Source organism: Calonectris borealis, chromosome 1 (assembly GCF_964195595.1).
Source record: "Calonectris borealis chromosome 1, bCalBor7.hap1.2, whole genome shotgun sequence".
In the NCBI taxonomy this organism is placed as follows: Eukaryota; Metazoa; Chordata; class Aves; order Procellariiformes; family Procellariidae; genus Calonectris; species Calonectris borealis.
In genome coordinates, this window is record NC_134312.1 from 38,183,966 (window position 1) to 38,201,623 (window position 17,658).

General features: G+C 38.3%; 2 protein-coding genes across 4 annotated transcripts in view; one reads left to right on the forward strand and one right to left on the reverse strand.

Annotated features, from left to right (window-relative positions):
- On the forward strand, window positions 1-12,179 carry LOC142081818 (adipocyte plasma membrane-associated protein-like). 2 transcript variants are annotated; one of them, XM_075149014.1, is made up of 9 exons: window positions 1-173; window positions 1,316-1,405; window positions 1,953-2,074; window positions 5,383-5,481; window positions 6,902-7,051; window positions 7,483-7,595; window positions 8,854-9,014; window positions 9,756-9,951; window positions 10,762-12,179. In XM_075149014.1, coding segments are annotated over exons 1-9 (1,131 nt in total). In that variant the 5' UTR covers window positions 1-171; the 3' UTR covers window positions 10,960-12,179. The 2 variants fall into 2 exon arrangements, with proteins under 2 accessions (XP_075005115.1, XP_075005107.1); XM_075149006.1 differs by lacking the exon at window positions 1-173 and having other exon boundaries at window positions 1,192-1,405.
- The window catches only part of GNS (glucosamine (N-acetyl)-6-sulfatase), a 24,703-nt gene continuing 15,864 nt past the window's right edge, over window positions 8,820-17,658 (reverse strand). Inside the window, exons 13-15 of one of the 2 annotated variants that reach the window (XR_012673489.1) lie at window positions 16,214-16,374; window positions 15,243-15,379; window positions 8,820-8,896 (exon numbers count right to left, since the gene is read on the reverse strand). Coding sequence is in view for 1 of the 2 variants with exons in the window: in XM_075148988.1 (XP_075005089.1) it covers window positions 15,304-15,379; window positions 16,214-16,374 (237 nt within the window). In the remaining variant the exon portion in view is untranslated. Of the gene's footprint in view, window positions 8,897-11,878; window positions 15,380-16,213; window positions 16,375-17,658 lie in introns of those variants that run through there. The other variant, XM_075148988.1, reaches the window with a different exon arrangement.

Here is a 17,658-nt window from a genome sequence, read left to right on the forward strand (position 1 = left end):
GAGGAGGAGGCACTCCCGCCTCCTGTTTCCCGCCCGGGCGGCGCTGAGGCGAGCAATTCCCGTCGCCGGGCTGCCTCCTCCGTGAGGAGGGCGGGCGGTCCCCGACTCGGAGGCATTCGCCCGCCCACCGCCGAGCCGTCCTCCGAGTCGGGGACCGCCCGCCGCGACGCCATGTAAGCGCTGGGCTCCGTGGGAGGGAAGAGGGCGGTGGCGTCTTCCCGCCCCCGAGAGGGCCGACGGCGGTGCGTGGGGAGAGGTCTTCCCCGGGCGGGCAGCGGTAGGGGAAGCGGAGAGAGTCGAGAGGGCCTGCTATGTTTTACCTCACGAAGACGGCGGGCAGGGCCGGGCGGGGGCTTTCCTCTGTCACAGAGGCGCTTCCGCCATAGAGGGAGCGGAGCCGCGGGCTCTTAGTGGGTGCTGTCTCGCCTGGGAAAGCCCACGGGCGAGTGGTTTCGTCCTATAAAAAAACTCTTGCAGAAACACGAGGCGAATACATTGAGGAAGTGTCCTGGGCTGGAGGCGATAGCCAGGTCCTTCCTCCTCAGGAAATGCCTTTTGCCCCTGTTTATCTCACTCCCTTTAAAGGCTTTTTAGTGGTTTTCTCTGAAAACATGTATGTTTAATTTTCTGGTTACTTATTTTGTGTTTCTTAAAAACGGTTTAATCCTGCCTAATTGAATTGGTAGAACGGAGCCACTTTGCTGTTCACTTTGGTCTCTGTTGCTCTTCCCTGGGCATTGCAGCCCTGCAGCAGAATGGTTTGACCGGTTCCTTGAAGGTTGATTCATGTGAGACCCCATAGCTTCATACATGCAACAACCACGTTATGATTGTGTATGCATTTGGTAAAACCTGTTTAATAGCAAATATTCTGATAGTCAGCCAGGGTAAGGTCTCTTTATACTAGAGTGTGTATATATAGAGAGAGTATATATATCTTTATACTAGAGTCAGCAAAGTTGCTCACCACACAAGTAACTGGGCTTGTGTCTCTGCCTACAGCAGTTACATACTACTAGAAATACAACTCAGCAAAAGAAACCTTGTAGTTTTTGGCTGGTTCAGGGGCTGGATCACCCAGAGACCAGAGGAGCTCCAGTGCAGAGACAGAGCAGGACGGCAGTACTGCCTGTGGAGCAGCCGGGCCACTCCTCTACATGGCGGGGACTTGTTGCAGACTGCTTTGTCCTCCTTCAGTCTTAATTTTTAGCACTGAAACTTTTTAACTTTTGAAAAAATAATTGATTTTTCTTACTCCCCTCCTGCCCTCTTCCTGTATGTGCGTGAATATACAATTGTTTTCTTTTCCTCTCAGGTTCCCAGCATGGGGGTTTCCAGCTGCAGTCCTTGCAACTTTTGCTAGCATTTACTTTTTACCATCTCCCATTGATCCAGAACCGTTCACGTATGTTCCCCTGCTTAATTTTAAAGTTCAATAGCATACTTGTGTTTGTCAGGAAATACCTGTGCTTTCAAAACTTCTCCTGTACTTTTCATCCTGCAGGAGCATATAAAGCATGCTACTTAAGTTCATATGCAGAAGAAATTGTGTTTCTCATATAAAACTTGAAAATAAAAACACTTTCTTAAACAAGTGAATTTCAAGCAAAACAAAGCTGACTAGTGCAGTATTCATACATACATGCAGAGAGATTGTTATAGATCTCAGACTAACGATAGGGAATAAAACTCTCTAGGATGATGGCAATTTTGTGTTTGCATTGATTTCAGAAAAAAAAAATCTCCTAAAAAGTCTGTATTCTTTTTAGCCTGGGCCTGCAAGCTCCACAGAATTGTTAATTTAGTTTGAAGTAATAGTTTTAACAAATTCTTTAAAAAAAGAGAATACCTTGTTACCTATCTCCGGAATAAAGTCCTATTACTTTCCCTTCAAATAATTTCATAGTCCAATGTTGTCATGTTTCTTACATCTTATTTATAATTTGGTGCAGTTTTGAAAAGCAACCTCCTGCCTTAGTTGGATCATTGCAAGTGAACAAAAAGCTTCAGAGTGGACAAAGAATCTTCACAGGACGATTGAAAGGTCCCGAGTCTTTTACTGCTGATGATGAAGGCAAGTAGATAACTTCCAAATGGGTAAAGTTATACATCTGCTACATGTTATACATCCGATACATCTGCTTGGTGAAGTTATTAAAAGAGGAAACTTAAGAAGTTTAAACCCAAAGAAAGAAAAATAGGAGTGTTTGCTAAATTATTGCTCCAAAAATATTAAGATAATTGTATGTTCTTCCATATCTTCACATTTGTAAACATTTCATTGGAAATATCCCAGAACATTTTGTTGTCTGCTGCTTCCAAGGACACAGCAAATGTCCTACTGCTATATTAAAAAACACGGAACCACAAATTGGCAATATATAGAAGTTGTATTAAAATATAATTTTAGAAAGGTGTAAAATGGCATATTCTTTAAAAGCAGCATACAAAAACAACTAAAGATTTTTGTGGGAATTCTTCCAAATGTGAGTCTAAGCTTGAGCTTTTGACATAGACCTGGTGATAAGCTTGCCTTGGTTTTTTTCTGTTTCAGGTCTCCAAAAGCAGTGTTAATTTGCTGCTCGAGCTCAGCTACTGAGCTCAACATGCTCTTATTTCAGAAGCTATTATTGAACACAGAGCCAAAGAGGGAGGCAAATGAAGTTGTTTTAAAAGTTGTGTAGTTATCAAAACCATATTTTTAGAGCAGCTTGGAATATAAAAAAACTTTTCACTGTAATATAAAACCTCCTCTTATCTATCCACAAATCATCTTGGTTGTCTTGCAGCTGTGAGGTGGCAAAACGATAGGTACAGGAACCTTACAGATAGTGGGAAGCAGAGAGCTGGAGCAGTTACAGGTAGCATATTTTGCATCTTTCCAACAACTTTCTTACCCAGAAAGTAGGGACTGCGACGAAAGTTCAAACCAAATAGAGGACAGACACTGTGATCTTCTGTTTTGGACACAGGTTTAGTGCTGTGGACTCAAGACTTACCTGTTTTGGAGGAATTATTTTCCTCTTGATGTGTAAGTCGATAAAATAGATTCCTGCGGTAGCCAGTACAGAGAAATAGGCAACTCCCAGTCCAAGGCAGTTTGAGCCAGGCAGGTCCCTTACTGCTGGTGCTAGTTTTATGGTATTTTGCAAGGAAATATTGAACAGCCCAGGACATGTTTGTCTGAAAGATACCCTCTTGTGTTGTGTGCTACAGAGGTGAGAGGTAATCGTCTGGAACGTTATTGTTTGCCGTTGTGCAAGCCGAAATTAGAAGCGTTTTCAGTCGTAGCAGCATAGGCCTGGAAGGGACCTAGCTCAACACCTTGCATTGAGGCACCCATTCCTAGCAAATGTCTTCTGAAAGCTGTTTCCTTCCTGCTTTCCTCAAAGGTGCTATATTAAATTAAAGTGCTATTTTATCGCACTTTTTGTTCTCCACCTCTTCCTCTACAACTTTCAGAAAGGGTAGCGTTCACAACTAGAGTTTTGCAGAGTATATTTTAAGTATGAGGACTAATCCTGCAAATGCTCTGTGTTGCCAAATCTAACTTCTTTCATGATGCTGTATAAAATACCGGTTTGATTCTATTTTTCTTGAGTGTGTTAATTCTACCATGGATCTTCCCTGAATTTAAGGATGTTTTAGGAGACTGGTTTCAGTCAGTTGAAATCATACAATATGACCAAGGTTGTAGTAAGTGTTGTGGTGATGTTGCCTGATTTAGGTAAATGCTGTTTTCCATATGAGTAAGACAGGATATTATGGGTAACTAGAGTAGTTCTGTTTTGCCTTCACTTTACTACAAATACCCATGAGAGAAGTCTAGTGCAAAACCCACTTGCACTAGCTATATAAATCTAAATATAGCATCATAGGCTAGTGCATAGCATGATAGAAAATAGCATTACAAGTCTAAGATTTCTCTCTTTAAATACAGAATCTGGTATGTGATCAGAAATTTCAGCTGTTTCCAACATGCCTCAGGAGGCATTAGAATGCCAGTATATTTTATGACAGCAAAGTTCAGCCTCTGTTTTTTCCCAGGCAAAGTTGTTGTATTGAACAGTGGCTCTGAAGTTCTCCCTTCGGATAAACAGGTGCTTTCTGTATGCCAGTAATCCTAGACAATTATTTTAATCTAGATCTGACAGCTGATACTTTGAGAATCTGTCCTATTTGCTCATAACATTTTTCCATAGATGTGAGTGAGCAGATGCTAGACATTTTTATATCTGTTTATCTGCTCTGGTGTAAGCACTCATTAGACCAAGTCAGAATCTGTGGGTTTTAGTAATATTGGCACAGAAAGGTAGCATAACTTTTATGGAGTATCTTTTAACACCTGTTGCAAAGTGACTGCATATTTTTAAATGTAAACAAGGCTAGGGTGAAAATACAGTAGAGGAAATAATGTCTACTTTAGTTCGATCTATGTAAATAAAAGACAAATCAGAGGAATGTTTCCAGTTAACAGACTTTACACTAGAAGTGTATTTTGTTGAACAGTAAGTCTAGGGTTGGTCATGTGCATTGCATTATCTCAGAGCCTGGACTAGTCAAAAGGTAGGAGGATGCTATTTTTCAAAGGTGGGGCTTAATCACTGCTAGTGTTTTTCCTTTGATACTCTACACAGAAGTTTTTGGAGGTACAATACAATGTCAAAAGATTTGAAGACTTCCTGTGAGGTTTTTGCCTTGTTAATTTAAACACTGAAAGCAGAGCAGAAAGCAACTGCTAAGCAGATATCCAATAAAAAAAGTGCTTAGTCCTTTAATGCAAACTTACACATTTTTTATATTATTCTGGTGGTTCAAAACCAAAGCAAAACATCACAGCTTAAAAAAAACCCAAAAACCACACTTGTTTTTTTTGCTTAGGATTTTAATGTTCTAGGAGAAGGGTTACTTTCTTGTTTTGGATCAGTCATTTGATGTTTTCCTTTTGTCTACTGAACATTTTAGCTAGCTGATAATGTGGCAGAACCCTCAGGACAAAAAGGTAGATCGTGTGCGCTCTGCTAATGCTTTCACTGATTTTCATTGACAATATGAGAATATCACTATGAATCTTTAGTCCCATCCTTGATGCCTTTGTTTGCTGCTAACCCAGAGGAGTCTTAAGATAGCTTTTAATATATTATTTTTCTTTAAAATAAACACGAACAATTCATATTTTTCTAATCTCCAATTTATTATTTCTCTTTCTGCTTTATAAAAATATATTTAAAGTAAGCTGTATCGTTGCTTTGTGTGTGCATAGAAATATAAATTAGGAGCAAGAAGGAAGGACTCACAATAATGAGGAATATCCTTCTTTTATAGTAAGTTTTATTTGCCTTGGTCCCTTTTAAAACAGTCTTCTAATATACTTATTTTAAGGCAATATCTACACTGGTACTGTGGACGGGAAATTGTGGATGATCAGTGGTGACCAGCTGCATTTCATTACTCAAATGGGGCAGGATATGCCTGAATGTGGTGAGCAACGGTTTTGATGTGAGAATGACAACAAACTTGTTCATATAAATATCACTGAATGAGAAACTGAAGTGCTATTTTAACTACTGTTAACGTTTTCTGATTCTTTTATGCAAATTTGTAAGAGAAGCCTACTGCTATCATGTAATTTTTCCTAATGTAGGCCCTGTAGCCCTTGAGACTGACTTGGATAGACGTGCCATGGGTTGCCATTAAAGAACAACATTTTGTAGAAGTCCTCCCACATAAAGCTTTTTGAGGGTGGTCTAAAGACACAATTTATCCAATTATTTTCCTGCCTCAAGGTCAAAATGTAGTTTAGAAACATTTCAAATCTTACAAAGGAATCAGAGACTTAGAAAAGCGTGTCCTGGTACTGTCACTGGTAACTGGACTGCAAGGTTGCATTTTCTTTCCCTACTTGTAAATGACGAAGACAAACACTGAAATGTTTACATTTTTATCCTGTTGCTTTTTGATGAATCAAGCAGGCCTGAAAGGCCATTAAAATAGCTGATTGGCTTTAGCCTGGCTTCCTAAAAATGTGACAGTTGTGTAGATGCTTTCCCTATCCCCAAAGTCCCTGTGCTGTGGGCTAGTCTTGACTGAATTTGAAAGAATTCTCAAAGATTACTGAATTTTTTTGAGTCTTAGGTAAATAATTGACTATGTGGAAGTTAAGAAACCAAAAATGAGACCAAAATGATTGTTCCATTCAGAGTGAGACCAGATTTTTGGCAGCTGTCAAACAGTGAGTCAGCTTGTGTTACTGATGTGTTACAGCTCTAGTGAGCTGTAATGTATGTTGTCCCTTGCTTATGGGAGTATTGGGGGAAAATAGGTATTTTGGAGTAGAGGGCATTAGGTCACAAAACTGTAGGGTGTCAGGCTTTACTAATTTCCGTGCTCTCAGGAAAATTATTCACTATAAAAATACTAAATGTGATAGATCTGTTTTTTGTAGTTTTACCTGAGGATTACTTACAGGATTCTCACGTGACCTGTGGAACTTGGGCCCCTCAGCTGAAGGGAATAGTTAATAAAATCTTTCCTGAAAGTGGTTTTTCCTCCCATCCTTTACTTGGGGGATATGAATTAAACAGCAGCTAATCCATTTTGTTTTATTGATTTAGTAATCCTACCAGTTCTTCAGTCATCTTTAAAGTTGTCTGCAAAAACAGAGTAGAGCTGAATTTCTCTGAAGGTTGGGAGCAATTTTTTTCTTAAGTAACAAGGAACAGAGATGATTAGATCGACATTATACTGTCACTTCCTTTGCAAGTTACTTTTAAAGACAGTTTAAGAAGCTTTTAAAGATCTGGTTTATTCAAGGATGATAGTTAAGTGCTTTTCAGCCTTTGCATTTTGGGATCTTTGTTTTGTCAAACTCCTGGTCTTCTACTTCTGATTTATATCTCAGGAACTCCAGACTATGAACCAATATGTGGCCGGCCCCATGGAGTCCGAATGGATCAGGATGGTAACTTGATTGTGGTGGATTCTTATTTAGGCCTGTACAAAGTCAATCCAAGGACAGGAGAGAAAACCCTCCTGCTATCGAGTGAAAAAGGTGATACTGCAGTTAGTGGGGAAGTAGATTGAGCTTGGGTTTGGTCCTCATGCTCATATATGAATTGGAAGATCAAGGCACTTAAATCAGTTGAGATCAGTTCTAGTGAGCATGGGGACTGGGACTGACTGAAAGCCCATTGGCTTTATATTTTTAAGATTTGTTTAAAAAACAGAAGAAAACAAAAGCAATGATGTTTGTCAGAGGCTTTTGGTTTGGTATATGTTACGCTGGTCTGCAACCTGAACATATTTCCCTGCAAATGAAAGTAACTTGGAGTTGGACTTTAGCTTGGGACAACTTAAGGATGGCATTTACTATGAGATTTGGAATTGAAATGTCTGAAATTTTAAGCTTGTGTGGATCTGAATAATTTTGAACACTCGGTGGTTTTGTACTTACTTTAATTAGTAGTCATTTTTATTAACTAGGTGTGGATGGACTTCCTTTCAAATTTCTAAATGGTTTAGAAATATCAAAGAAAAATTTGATTTATTTTACGGATTCAAGTAGCAAATGGGAAAGACGACATCACAAATACGAGGTGAGATGAGGTAATTTGTGGCCATTTGTTCGGGCAGCGTAAGTGTTAATTTTTGTGCTGGCAGCACTGTGTACCAGGCTGCAGAAGAGACAAGCTTTTTCGCTTGTGCTTGTGTGTTTTAGCCAGGCATGCTATGAATGCAGCGTGTTCAATCCCTGAGGCAGAGGACGGGCTGTGCTATTCTGTAGCTGCTCTTCCGGAAAAAAAAAAAAACACCCTCCCAGTATGACTACCCAAAGAAATTGTCATGTGATGCATGCTGTAAAAATCCACACCATAGTGTTAGCTTCTCTCTGGTATCTGTCTACAAGCATGCTCTTCCAGTGCAGTAAATGCAGGGTAGCAAACTGCTGGTGTACTTGAAGGTATCTTTTCTGTCTAGTCATAGCCTTCGAGTAAAACTTATCTAGAACAAACTCTCTGTTTGTAAAGCTGAAATTCAGTGAGGTCACAGACATAAAGTTGAGACACAACTGACATAAAGGGTGAGACACACACAGAGTCTCATCCTTACTACCAGAATTGTGGATAAAATTAAGCAAGGAGAAAAATCACATGAAAGGAAATATATTTAATTTAAGGAGTGGGAATCGAGATCCAAGTCATTAAAGAAAAAAAAAAAAAGAATAGTTGAAATCTCTTATGTGTCGCATGCTGTTTCTTAAAACTATCAGAATTATTGTTTGGTAGTAGATCATCTTTGCCATTTAGCATTTCAGACTCGACAAGGGTTTGCCAGTACTAATGACAAACACAAAGGCAGTTTCCTCTTCACAGGGCTTATATTTATATAATTCAAAGCTGCCCTGCAGATTTTTAGCAGAAGAAACTTATTCAAATTATTTCATATCAGAAGTAAAATGTCAGCTGTTTACTTGCTTTAGCAAAACACTCGTGAATGCTTTCCGGTTTGATTTGAAGAAGTTGTAATTGTTCACAGAAGCCCAACAGGCCGCAATATTTTGCTAAAGCAGGAACTGCAGAATAACGTATTTTGAACTCTGGGCTTTATAACCTCCACATTCCTCTGTTTTTGCAAGAATGCTGTGATCAGCCTGGGAAACAACTGCTGTAAAACATGAACAAAATCCTTTGCTCCTTCAGTGGTGTGAGCTTATTGTTTTCATGAAGATGCCATCTGCCATTCTGTAAAGTCTGCTTTTATCTAATTATGTTAAAACAACTTCTGAATATTTTCTGTTCTAATTGAAACAAGGTATTTTGATAGCCTAGTTTTTCATTAGATGTATTGATTAAGGTAATCGAAACAAACCATCTTGGTCGCCTCTTGGCCTATGACCCTGTAACAAGAACAGGAAGAACAGTGCTCAGTGGCTTGTACATGGCAAACGGGATTGCACTGTCTCCCTATGAAGATTACATATTAATAGCAGAAACCAGCATATGTAGAATCATACGGTATGTTAAATGTCATTCTCCTCCTAAATATAAAATATTACATGTTAGTTTATATTACATGTTTTTAATCAATTTCATGTTCTTATTTTTCTGTTTTTCCTTTTCTAAAAATGTAAACCGAAGATGTGCAGTTAACAGGATTGCTACTGGAAACTTAGTCTAAATTACTTTTTTCTGTTGCAAGAGTCACAGGTTTTAGTTAATTCTAGGTAGAGATTAACAGTTGCTCTTTCCACCGCAAAATGTTTTTTATACCTATTTACTGATATATTGGGCCCTAATTCCCTCAGACTCAATTACAATTATCCCAATGACTCCATTATTAGTTACAACAGACCTCAGAGGACAAGTGTCACTACATGATTATGATTATTAGCATAACATCCCATTTTTCCCATTTTTAAAGGGAGTCAGTGTTTTAACAGTTCTTTATTTCGTGGAAGTTCTGAAGCAAAATTTAATATTAGTTTTCATTTAACAGACATATTTTGTATGAATAGCTTTTTTGAATAGAACAGGGGAGTACTGTTTATGTTACATGTAAAAAGATGAGTCTTTTGACCAATCATCGTTACTCAAGTTTAGTCCCTCTTTGCAGTTACTACTTCCTGCAGAGTTCTTTTCTGTATTTTGAAAAATTCCTTGCATGAATCAAAATGATGCATCTTCTGTGCTTGCTGTTAAGCTTGCTGTATTTTGCAGCAGCCTCTATAACTCATATACAAAATTCCCTTTTTGCAGCTATTGGGTGAGTGGAGCTAATGCAGGAAAAAAAGAAGTTTTTGTGGACAACCTGCCTGGGTATCCAGACAACATCAGATTATCAAACACAGGCTTATACAGAGTTGGAATATCTACTACTCGCTTTTCTAGTTTCTTTTCTCCTTTCCTGGATGCTTTAGGACCATATCCATTCCTGAAGAGATTTATTGCAAAGGTAACTTTGACACTGTGTAGTATTAACTATCAGGGTCACAAAAATGTTTATTTTATAAGTATGAAAGAACTTGTTGTTCTTCATTAGGAAACGCAAGAGACAACTGCTTCATCTTTACCAGAGCATCCCAACACATACTAACTTTGATTTTTTTGGAACATTTGAGGATTGGTTTCTTTTTTACATATTAAAACACAGCAGTTTGTGTTGTGGTAATGCCGAGAACCCATTTTATAAAGTAGAAAAAATCAGTACTGACAAAAGTAGTCCATAGTTGCAAGCTCTCAGCCCATTGTTTATAGCAACATGATATCATCAAGGGAGATAAAGAACCCTTTACACAACATACGAGGATTTTGCTATAGGAATCAAACTGCAAACTCATTCTTGCCAAGCAAGAGTCATGGAGCTGGTTAGGATTAACCAGGCTTTTTCTAGGAACCATGCTGCCTTTTCCCCAGACCTTGAACAGGAAAAACACGGAAGTCGGTGATTCAGTTGTGTTCCACCAAGTCCCTCTTATTCCTGTTTTTAGAAAATGGGTGGCTTTTGGCAGCTGGGATAAGTTCAAACAACATCCATACCTTCTTGAGCAAGCAGGCACTGACTGTACAAAGATTAGTGAGCCATTACTGGACTGCCAGCTTTAGACACAGTCCAGTGGATATTATCAAAGGATTAAGTGACAGCTGAATCTGACTAGAGCAACATCTGGAAAGCAATATATTAGCATGGCCATTTCTTTCTAGTCATACAGGTTCCCTGCCCCTTGAATGAAGTGTTAACACTGTGTATTTTTTTCTAAAACAGGTGACTCCTTTATCATTCTACAGCATTTTTCTTCACAAACACGGCTTGTTCTTAGAAATTAACGACAAAGGAGACATTGTGGCAAGCTTCCATGACCCTGATGGTAGCATCACTTGGGCTGTCAGTGATGTCTTTGAGCATGATGGGAAGGTGTATCTAGGTAATACAGAGCTCCCTTTTCTTGTGGTGCTACAGTAAATGTTACAGTTTTCATAAGCTGGAGCATCAAAAGAAAAATAGCAGCATTGTTTCAAGCAGCTGTTCAATATTTTTCTCTACTTAATGGAAGACTGCTACATCACTGAAGGAGAAATGAAACTGATGCCACATGGTTAAGCAGAAATGAAAATACAATGCAGAAATACTTGTTTCAGAAGCTTGTGAAAGCCTCAGACTTAAATAGGTTAAAAGTACCAAATCACCTTGCTCTATAGTTCAGAAAATAGTTATGTATATATTTTTAAACAGTTGGACAGAATCATCCAAGGAATTCGACTCTGTAACAGGGACTGAGGTGAGTGAGTAGCACATATCTTACTGTTGCTCACAGTCCCCATTTTGGAAAAAGCCTTATGTAGGATTTTATTCTTCCTCTTTGCCAGAGGCAGAACATACTGCTTTTAATTATGAACAGCAGTTTCTTCATTGTCTCTTTTGTTAAAGTTTTCCATCTATTCAACTACATCAGTTTCCAAGAAAATATGGGCAAGCACAGCTTGCATTTAAATTTGTTCTCTCACCTCAGTATTTGTTTCTGGGGCAAAGTAGTCATGTGTTGTCTTGCTAGATGCTGTACATAAGGTTCCCTGTGACCATAGAAAAGTTCACTAGTGGCCATTGTTAGGCAGCAGGGCAGTAAGCAGAGAACAGGCTTATAAATTAGGAAATCACGCTTTAGATATGTGACACAGCTTGATCCTTTGGAAGGGTTTAACTGAAGTTCAGTAACAGAAAGATAGGAAGTTTGATAGGCAGTTTATTTTTTCTTTCCCAAAAGTGCAGCAGTGAACAGGGTCCTCTGGAAGGGCACTTTCTAAACAAATGTTCAAAACAGCAGAAGTTAAGTATGCTCACAACATGCTACAGCAAAGTATGCTCACATACAGAGAGAGAGTCGTACAAATAAAATTCATTTTAATTGAATCACAATAAATGACAGCTGTTTCATTATGATGAAATATTGTATTTAGCTTGTAGAATCAGTCTTAAATTTAACTTGATTGAAAAGGTATTATACCTGCTTTGGGTGTATGTTTGCATTTATGTGTCCCTGTTACAGCTTAATTCCTCAAAATGAAGAAGCCCAATTTACTGGGCTTATGCTGGGTAGGCATGTACTAGCTGTATTCACTTACGCTGAAGTGATGATACTGAATGCTTTTTTGGTTTAGGATAATGTAATAAAGTTCTTAACTGTATTTCTCCCTGTATAGTATCTACTTTACCAGATCAGGTCATTAAAATTCATTAAAAGCTCTGCTTTTGATAATAATGATTTTTTTAAAAATTAAAAAAAAAAAATTACATTTTACCTAAACCCAACTCTGTACTGGTAAGGCTCTTTCATTTAACCTTTAGTAACAAGGTACAGATACAGCCATGGTCAAATAGCATATGAGATGGAATATCCAGGAAGACCATTTAGTTTTAAAATCACTTAGAGTCAAAGTTCCTTCATAGTATTTTCTTAATCATCAAGGATAAGAATTAACACTGTTCTTTCAAGGCTGTAAAAATACTCAGAATTAACTGCTTCATGGAAATAGACACCAGGCTAGTGACAACAAACTCTAAAAGTGATGGAAGGCAAGCAGCTGTTGGTTCCTGTTCTTTCTACAACTACATGCTGAACAGTTCTTAAGTCTTTATCAAAAAGTGGCAGTGAAGCAGATATTTTCCTGAACTGCTATTCTCTTTTTGGTTAAAGTAAGGACTGACTAATTTCATTCTGAATTTCAATTTAATACAACATTTACTACCTATGACAGATTTCAGGTACAGTGTGGTTCTCTGACAGTGAGTGTGTTAAGTTACTGAGCCTAGTTACAGACAAAATGCTTTATAGGTGTGTGCAGATAGCAAGAGAGTTAATTTGGGTAAAACACCTGGTCACACATACTGAATAATCTATATCAGTTCTGTCAACTTTCATGTTAGTTATTAGGCAAAAAGTAAATCATTCAAAATAAAATTTCCTTGTTATGGCTTAAGATCACTTTAACACTGTTTTTTTCTTAAAGTTACACATCTGTGCCCATAAAAGTTCTTTTTTCTATTAAGCAGCTTCATAACACACATTACTTGCACTGAAATTTAACTCTGGTAGAAGCTTGACATATGACCTAGATTTGATAGAACTGTTAAGGGTTTAATGTGCAACAATCAATGTATTTCACTCTAGCCTCCACACAGCTACCAAAATGAAGTTTAAACAAAGAACAAGTCTAAGTTGCTAGAATTATCTGAGCAAAACACTACATAAATGAACTTTAGGTTTAGTTCGGTGTGCAAGAAAACACTTGAGAGCATGAAAATAACTTTGGTTTTGTTTTTAAAGACAAAACAGTCTGGAGGGTATTGATGGGCAATACTAAGGATTGAGAAACAAAGAACAGGATAAAGCTACAGTTGTAGTGGAAGAAAAAAAGTCCTGAGTATTTGAAAGTATGTAAGTAGTTTGAGTATCCAAAAACCTCTGCATTTATACAGATGCTCCAGCTGAGCATCTGTTACCTTTCAAGCGATTTTTTGTCTCCAAATATTTGGTCACCCTAGAGATTTGAAACAATAAGTTAGATTTGAGACAAAAGCTCTACAAAATCTAACCTGTAGACCATCACCAACGTTTGTAACTCTAAGCTACATGAAGGACAACTCCTGTGCTTCAGAATTAAAAGCAGTGGAAGTTGAACTTATGTTATTGTAGCATTGCTTGTATCCATTTTGTGGGTCTGTGCACCGGGGTATGCACCTTCACAGTTCTGAGAGAGTCATACTTTGATGCCTACTTAATGATTACTTAGTAGAAGGTTTTATGTGACAGAAGTTGAAATCATAATGCTCTCTGTTTGGGTAAAAGATCTGAAATAACTAACTAAAAACTAAATAATTGTGCCACAGTTTGTTTGAGAAGGGAAAGATTATCTTGCCTGATAACACAGTTGATTTGCCCACAGGCAACATGAACTTGTCTTGCAAAAGATACACAATTCATGTTTCTAGAAGGTGTTTTGCCAATGAATCTATACAGAAGTTATATGCTAACACAAGTTTGGGTGTCTTTCAAGATTTAGAAAGATACTCAAGTTTGGGTGCAAGTGATGGCTGAATTTCAGATAAACCTAATCAGGAGGTTGAAAAGACAACATCACCCTTCCAAAGGGAAAACAAGTGGTAACATACTGCAGTCAGATATCTGACATCAGTCCTTTGGTGTGAAGGCCACTTACTGCAGGTTCTGAGTAGTTATGTCTCAACCAAAAAGCAACACTCTATGAAGCACTTAAACTGCCTAAAATAGTCTTCTTAGCCTAACTTCTAGTGAACAACGATTGATTTATTTTTGCTAGTTTGCTCTCAAAATAATTTACCTTCAAGAATCTAATCAACATAAGATGTTAGACAATTCAAGACATTTGGAGGTTAGAGACAAATCAACTATACTGTGGTGCCCTGGGGTTTTATTTTTGTGGATTTTTTTTTTTTAGTATTACTTCTGTTCATGTATTAAAACAGACTTAAGAGTGAGCTCAAAACACAGGCACACTTATTTGAATACTTGTTAGTCTCAACACCCTTTTGTTTAACTCACTAGGAAGCCTATATTAAACCCTAAGAGTTTTTTCAGTAGTACACAGTAACCCACTCCAGCATTTCAAACTAGGAGGAGGTTGAAATAACATTCTTGTTTGCAAGCTACCAAAGCTGTCCTACAAAATTCATTGGTCTTATTTGAAGTGGTCTCGTTGAAAGAGAATATTTAGCATACAGATTTTAATTTTGCACAGGACACTTGCTAGTCAGTTTTGACTAATGCTTTCCTACGCTCTTTTGGGCTAGTTTGCTATTGTCATTAACAGCTTTGAGCTCAATACAGGAAACCTATAATTAAACATAGCTTTTAAGAAAGTCTATGAAACTGAATATGGGTGAGCATTACTGTGCAATAGCACCTGCCTATCTAACCTGACTCAAATACGCATTTATTGATTTTTAGAACAAAATAAACTGTTCAGATTCATAGGCATAGGTTCACCTCTGTGCCTGTGATATGAAAAGGTACTTGAAACACAAAGGTGGTAATCAACTATCTGAGCAAGACAGATTAGCTGTGTCTAATGATTTAGAGTTGCAGTTCAGCTGTAAAACATACATATTGCACAAGGCAACCAGCTAAAGACAAGGGTTTTTCTTCCACACAGGGTTTGAATAGCCCATTAAAAGTCTTCCAGCTGCGATCAACGAGAGTTACAGAGACAGACCTGCTGCAGTCACTGGAGAAACTGGTCAGTGGGAGCTGATTGCAAGAGGCTCTTAAATGCCTTATAAGGACTGTGCAGAAAACCTCCGAGCCCGAACACCGTGATTGCTGAACATGAGCCGTGGGTCAAACCTGTACCTATAGAAAGGAACAGAGTCTGTGTGAGCTACAGTCAGCCCACAGCAACCAACACTTCTAGAAATAGCTTATTTCTAGAATAGCTCTGGTACAAGGCTACATGGATAGTTGCTTTCTTGGCAGTAGGGACAATCTCTATATAGTACAACAGATGAATTATAACGATGCACAACTAAGGAGTTGATAGTCTCTTAAGAAATAAATCCTAGCTACAACATACCAACAGCATATTGGCATGTATCACATTAAGCATTCAGGAGATGCATTCTAACAGAAAGCTTTGCTGCCTCAAATTACAAACTTATATAGCACAACTCTACAGACATTTTAAATAGTGCTTAAAAAAGCTTCGGTCCATTACTGATTGAATTTTGAGCTAAGAAGTGCTATTTCCTTACAGCAGCTGACTAATACATACAGCTTAGGTCCTGCAGGAAACATTCTTTGCTAACAGCATCTCCAGGAACAATCACAAGAAGTATTTGGGAAATTCCTGCCTACAAAAACCTGCAGAGCTTTTCCTTGTCTGCAGGCAAACCTGAGGTCACTTGTCTCTGACTCCTCAGCATAGCTCTGAGCTTCAGCTGTTCTAAGTCAACAGTGGCTGACAAGATTAAAGGAGTAGTATTAATACCATCAAGTTGTATTTGGTAGGTTAAATTAAAATAGAGATTAAACATTAAAAACCAGAAGCATCAAGAAAGCATCTCTATTAAACAACAGTATGTATATCAGTATTATTCTATTCCATCATACATACCCTCTATAAAAGCTTAATTTTAAAAATATAGTATTACATTAAATATTATAATAATTAATTGAACCAGCGTTTACCCGGGATCAAAGACACCTGGTGTACGGCAAGTTGCTCCTGAACAGGACTGCAGCATCATTAATCGATAGTTCATCTTTTCTAGAATTTCTTGATCAATTGTTTTAGCAATGTTATTGATCTGGTGTGGATCTGCAGTCAAGTTATACACTTCCACAAACACCTGTAGAAGAAAGTTCCTGCACTGTATTAAGTCCTAGATGCTAATTAACATTTAATCATATTATTTGGGAAGAACACTATGACAGCATATAATCTCAAATGTTATTTTCAACTACATTGCAGCATCCCCACACATAAGCCATATTTCACCATGTGGCTAAGTCGTCAAAGACAGGACAGCGTGTAGGTAAAGCTGAAGTTTTGTGATAGTACAGTATTGTTGGAAAAGTTTTTACTTCCACCTAAAGTACTCATCTACTACACTGCAAGTTTTTTTCTAACACATAAATGGAACCCATCTAATGGCTGTAAGACCACAGCAAGAGACCACAGCTAAGCTGCCTGTCTTTTCATTAATGGATCTCAAAATGCACAATTTCAAGACCATCAAGGCACCATTATATGCTCCTCAGGTACTTCCAGCTCTCGGACTCAGACAGGTGTCATGTATTCAGCATATTTTGTACATGTAGTCAAGTATGCTATAACCCTAGCACAAGAAAGCTTTTTTGTGTGCGCACACTTTGAAAAGGTTTTGTGTGTGCTTTGAGAAGGTTTGTCTGGAGGATTTTAGGGCAGTTTTGGTTTTTGGTACATTAAATCTCTAAACCATTCTGTGGGACAAATACTAGTCAAACATATCAAGAATTCAGCTGAGGTTTTGTCTGTGCTAGATAGAGTAGGAGGCATGACTGCAGATGATGTTGATTAAAACTGGCTGGGTTGTGTCTAACTGAGATAAACATGCATCCGGACAGACTTTGGTTGCAAGCTTGCTTGTGTGGTTCACTGCAAGGTTTTAAAAGCCACATTGCTGCATCTTCCCCAATACTGTTAGTCTTAGTTTAGCTGACCCAGGTAAGCTGAGTGACCCAGAAATGCCACACCTATAACTTCTTACTCGGGGGGGTGGGGGGGGCGGAAGTGACATGTAGTGTGTTTTCAGATCAACTTTGGAGTCTGCTTTTACGAAGAGAGCTGCAACACTCATTTAGCTTCATCATAAATGGTGGAAGAATGAAGGGCAGGGTCTGCTAATCAGCATCTTAGTCTCCTATACAGTCTTTCTTGCTGTCTTACTGCAAAAAACACCTTGTGGTATTTACTCCCCTGCTTTAAGTTGTTCATTGTAGACTAGCAGAAGATGTTTTGTGTGGTGGCATGATAACTGGAATACATGCTGTTTATGCATTTATTGCACATCTGCTGACAATGCAGTTTATTAGGTTTGTGACCAAGTTGCCTCACAGCCAATACACTCTCTGGAGCAACTGTGTGCAAATGG

Excerpts from the sequence above, each read along its gene's own strand:
- LOC142081818 (XM_075149006.1), top strand. The coding sequence starts at position 1,278 with ATGTGCGTGAATATACAATTGTTTTCTTTTCCTCTCAGGTTCCCAGCA. Across the intron at positions 2,075-5,382 it reads TTTTACTGCTGATGATGAAG|GCAATATCTACACTGGTACT; the intron begins GCAAGTAGATAA and ends ACTTATTTTAAG. Across the intron at positions 9,952-10,761 it reads TGAAGAGATTTATTGCAAAG|GTGACTCCTTTATCATTCTA; the intron begins GTAACTTTGACA and ends TTTCTAAAACAG.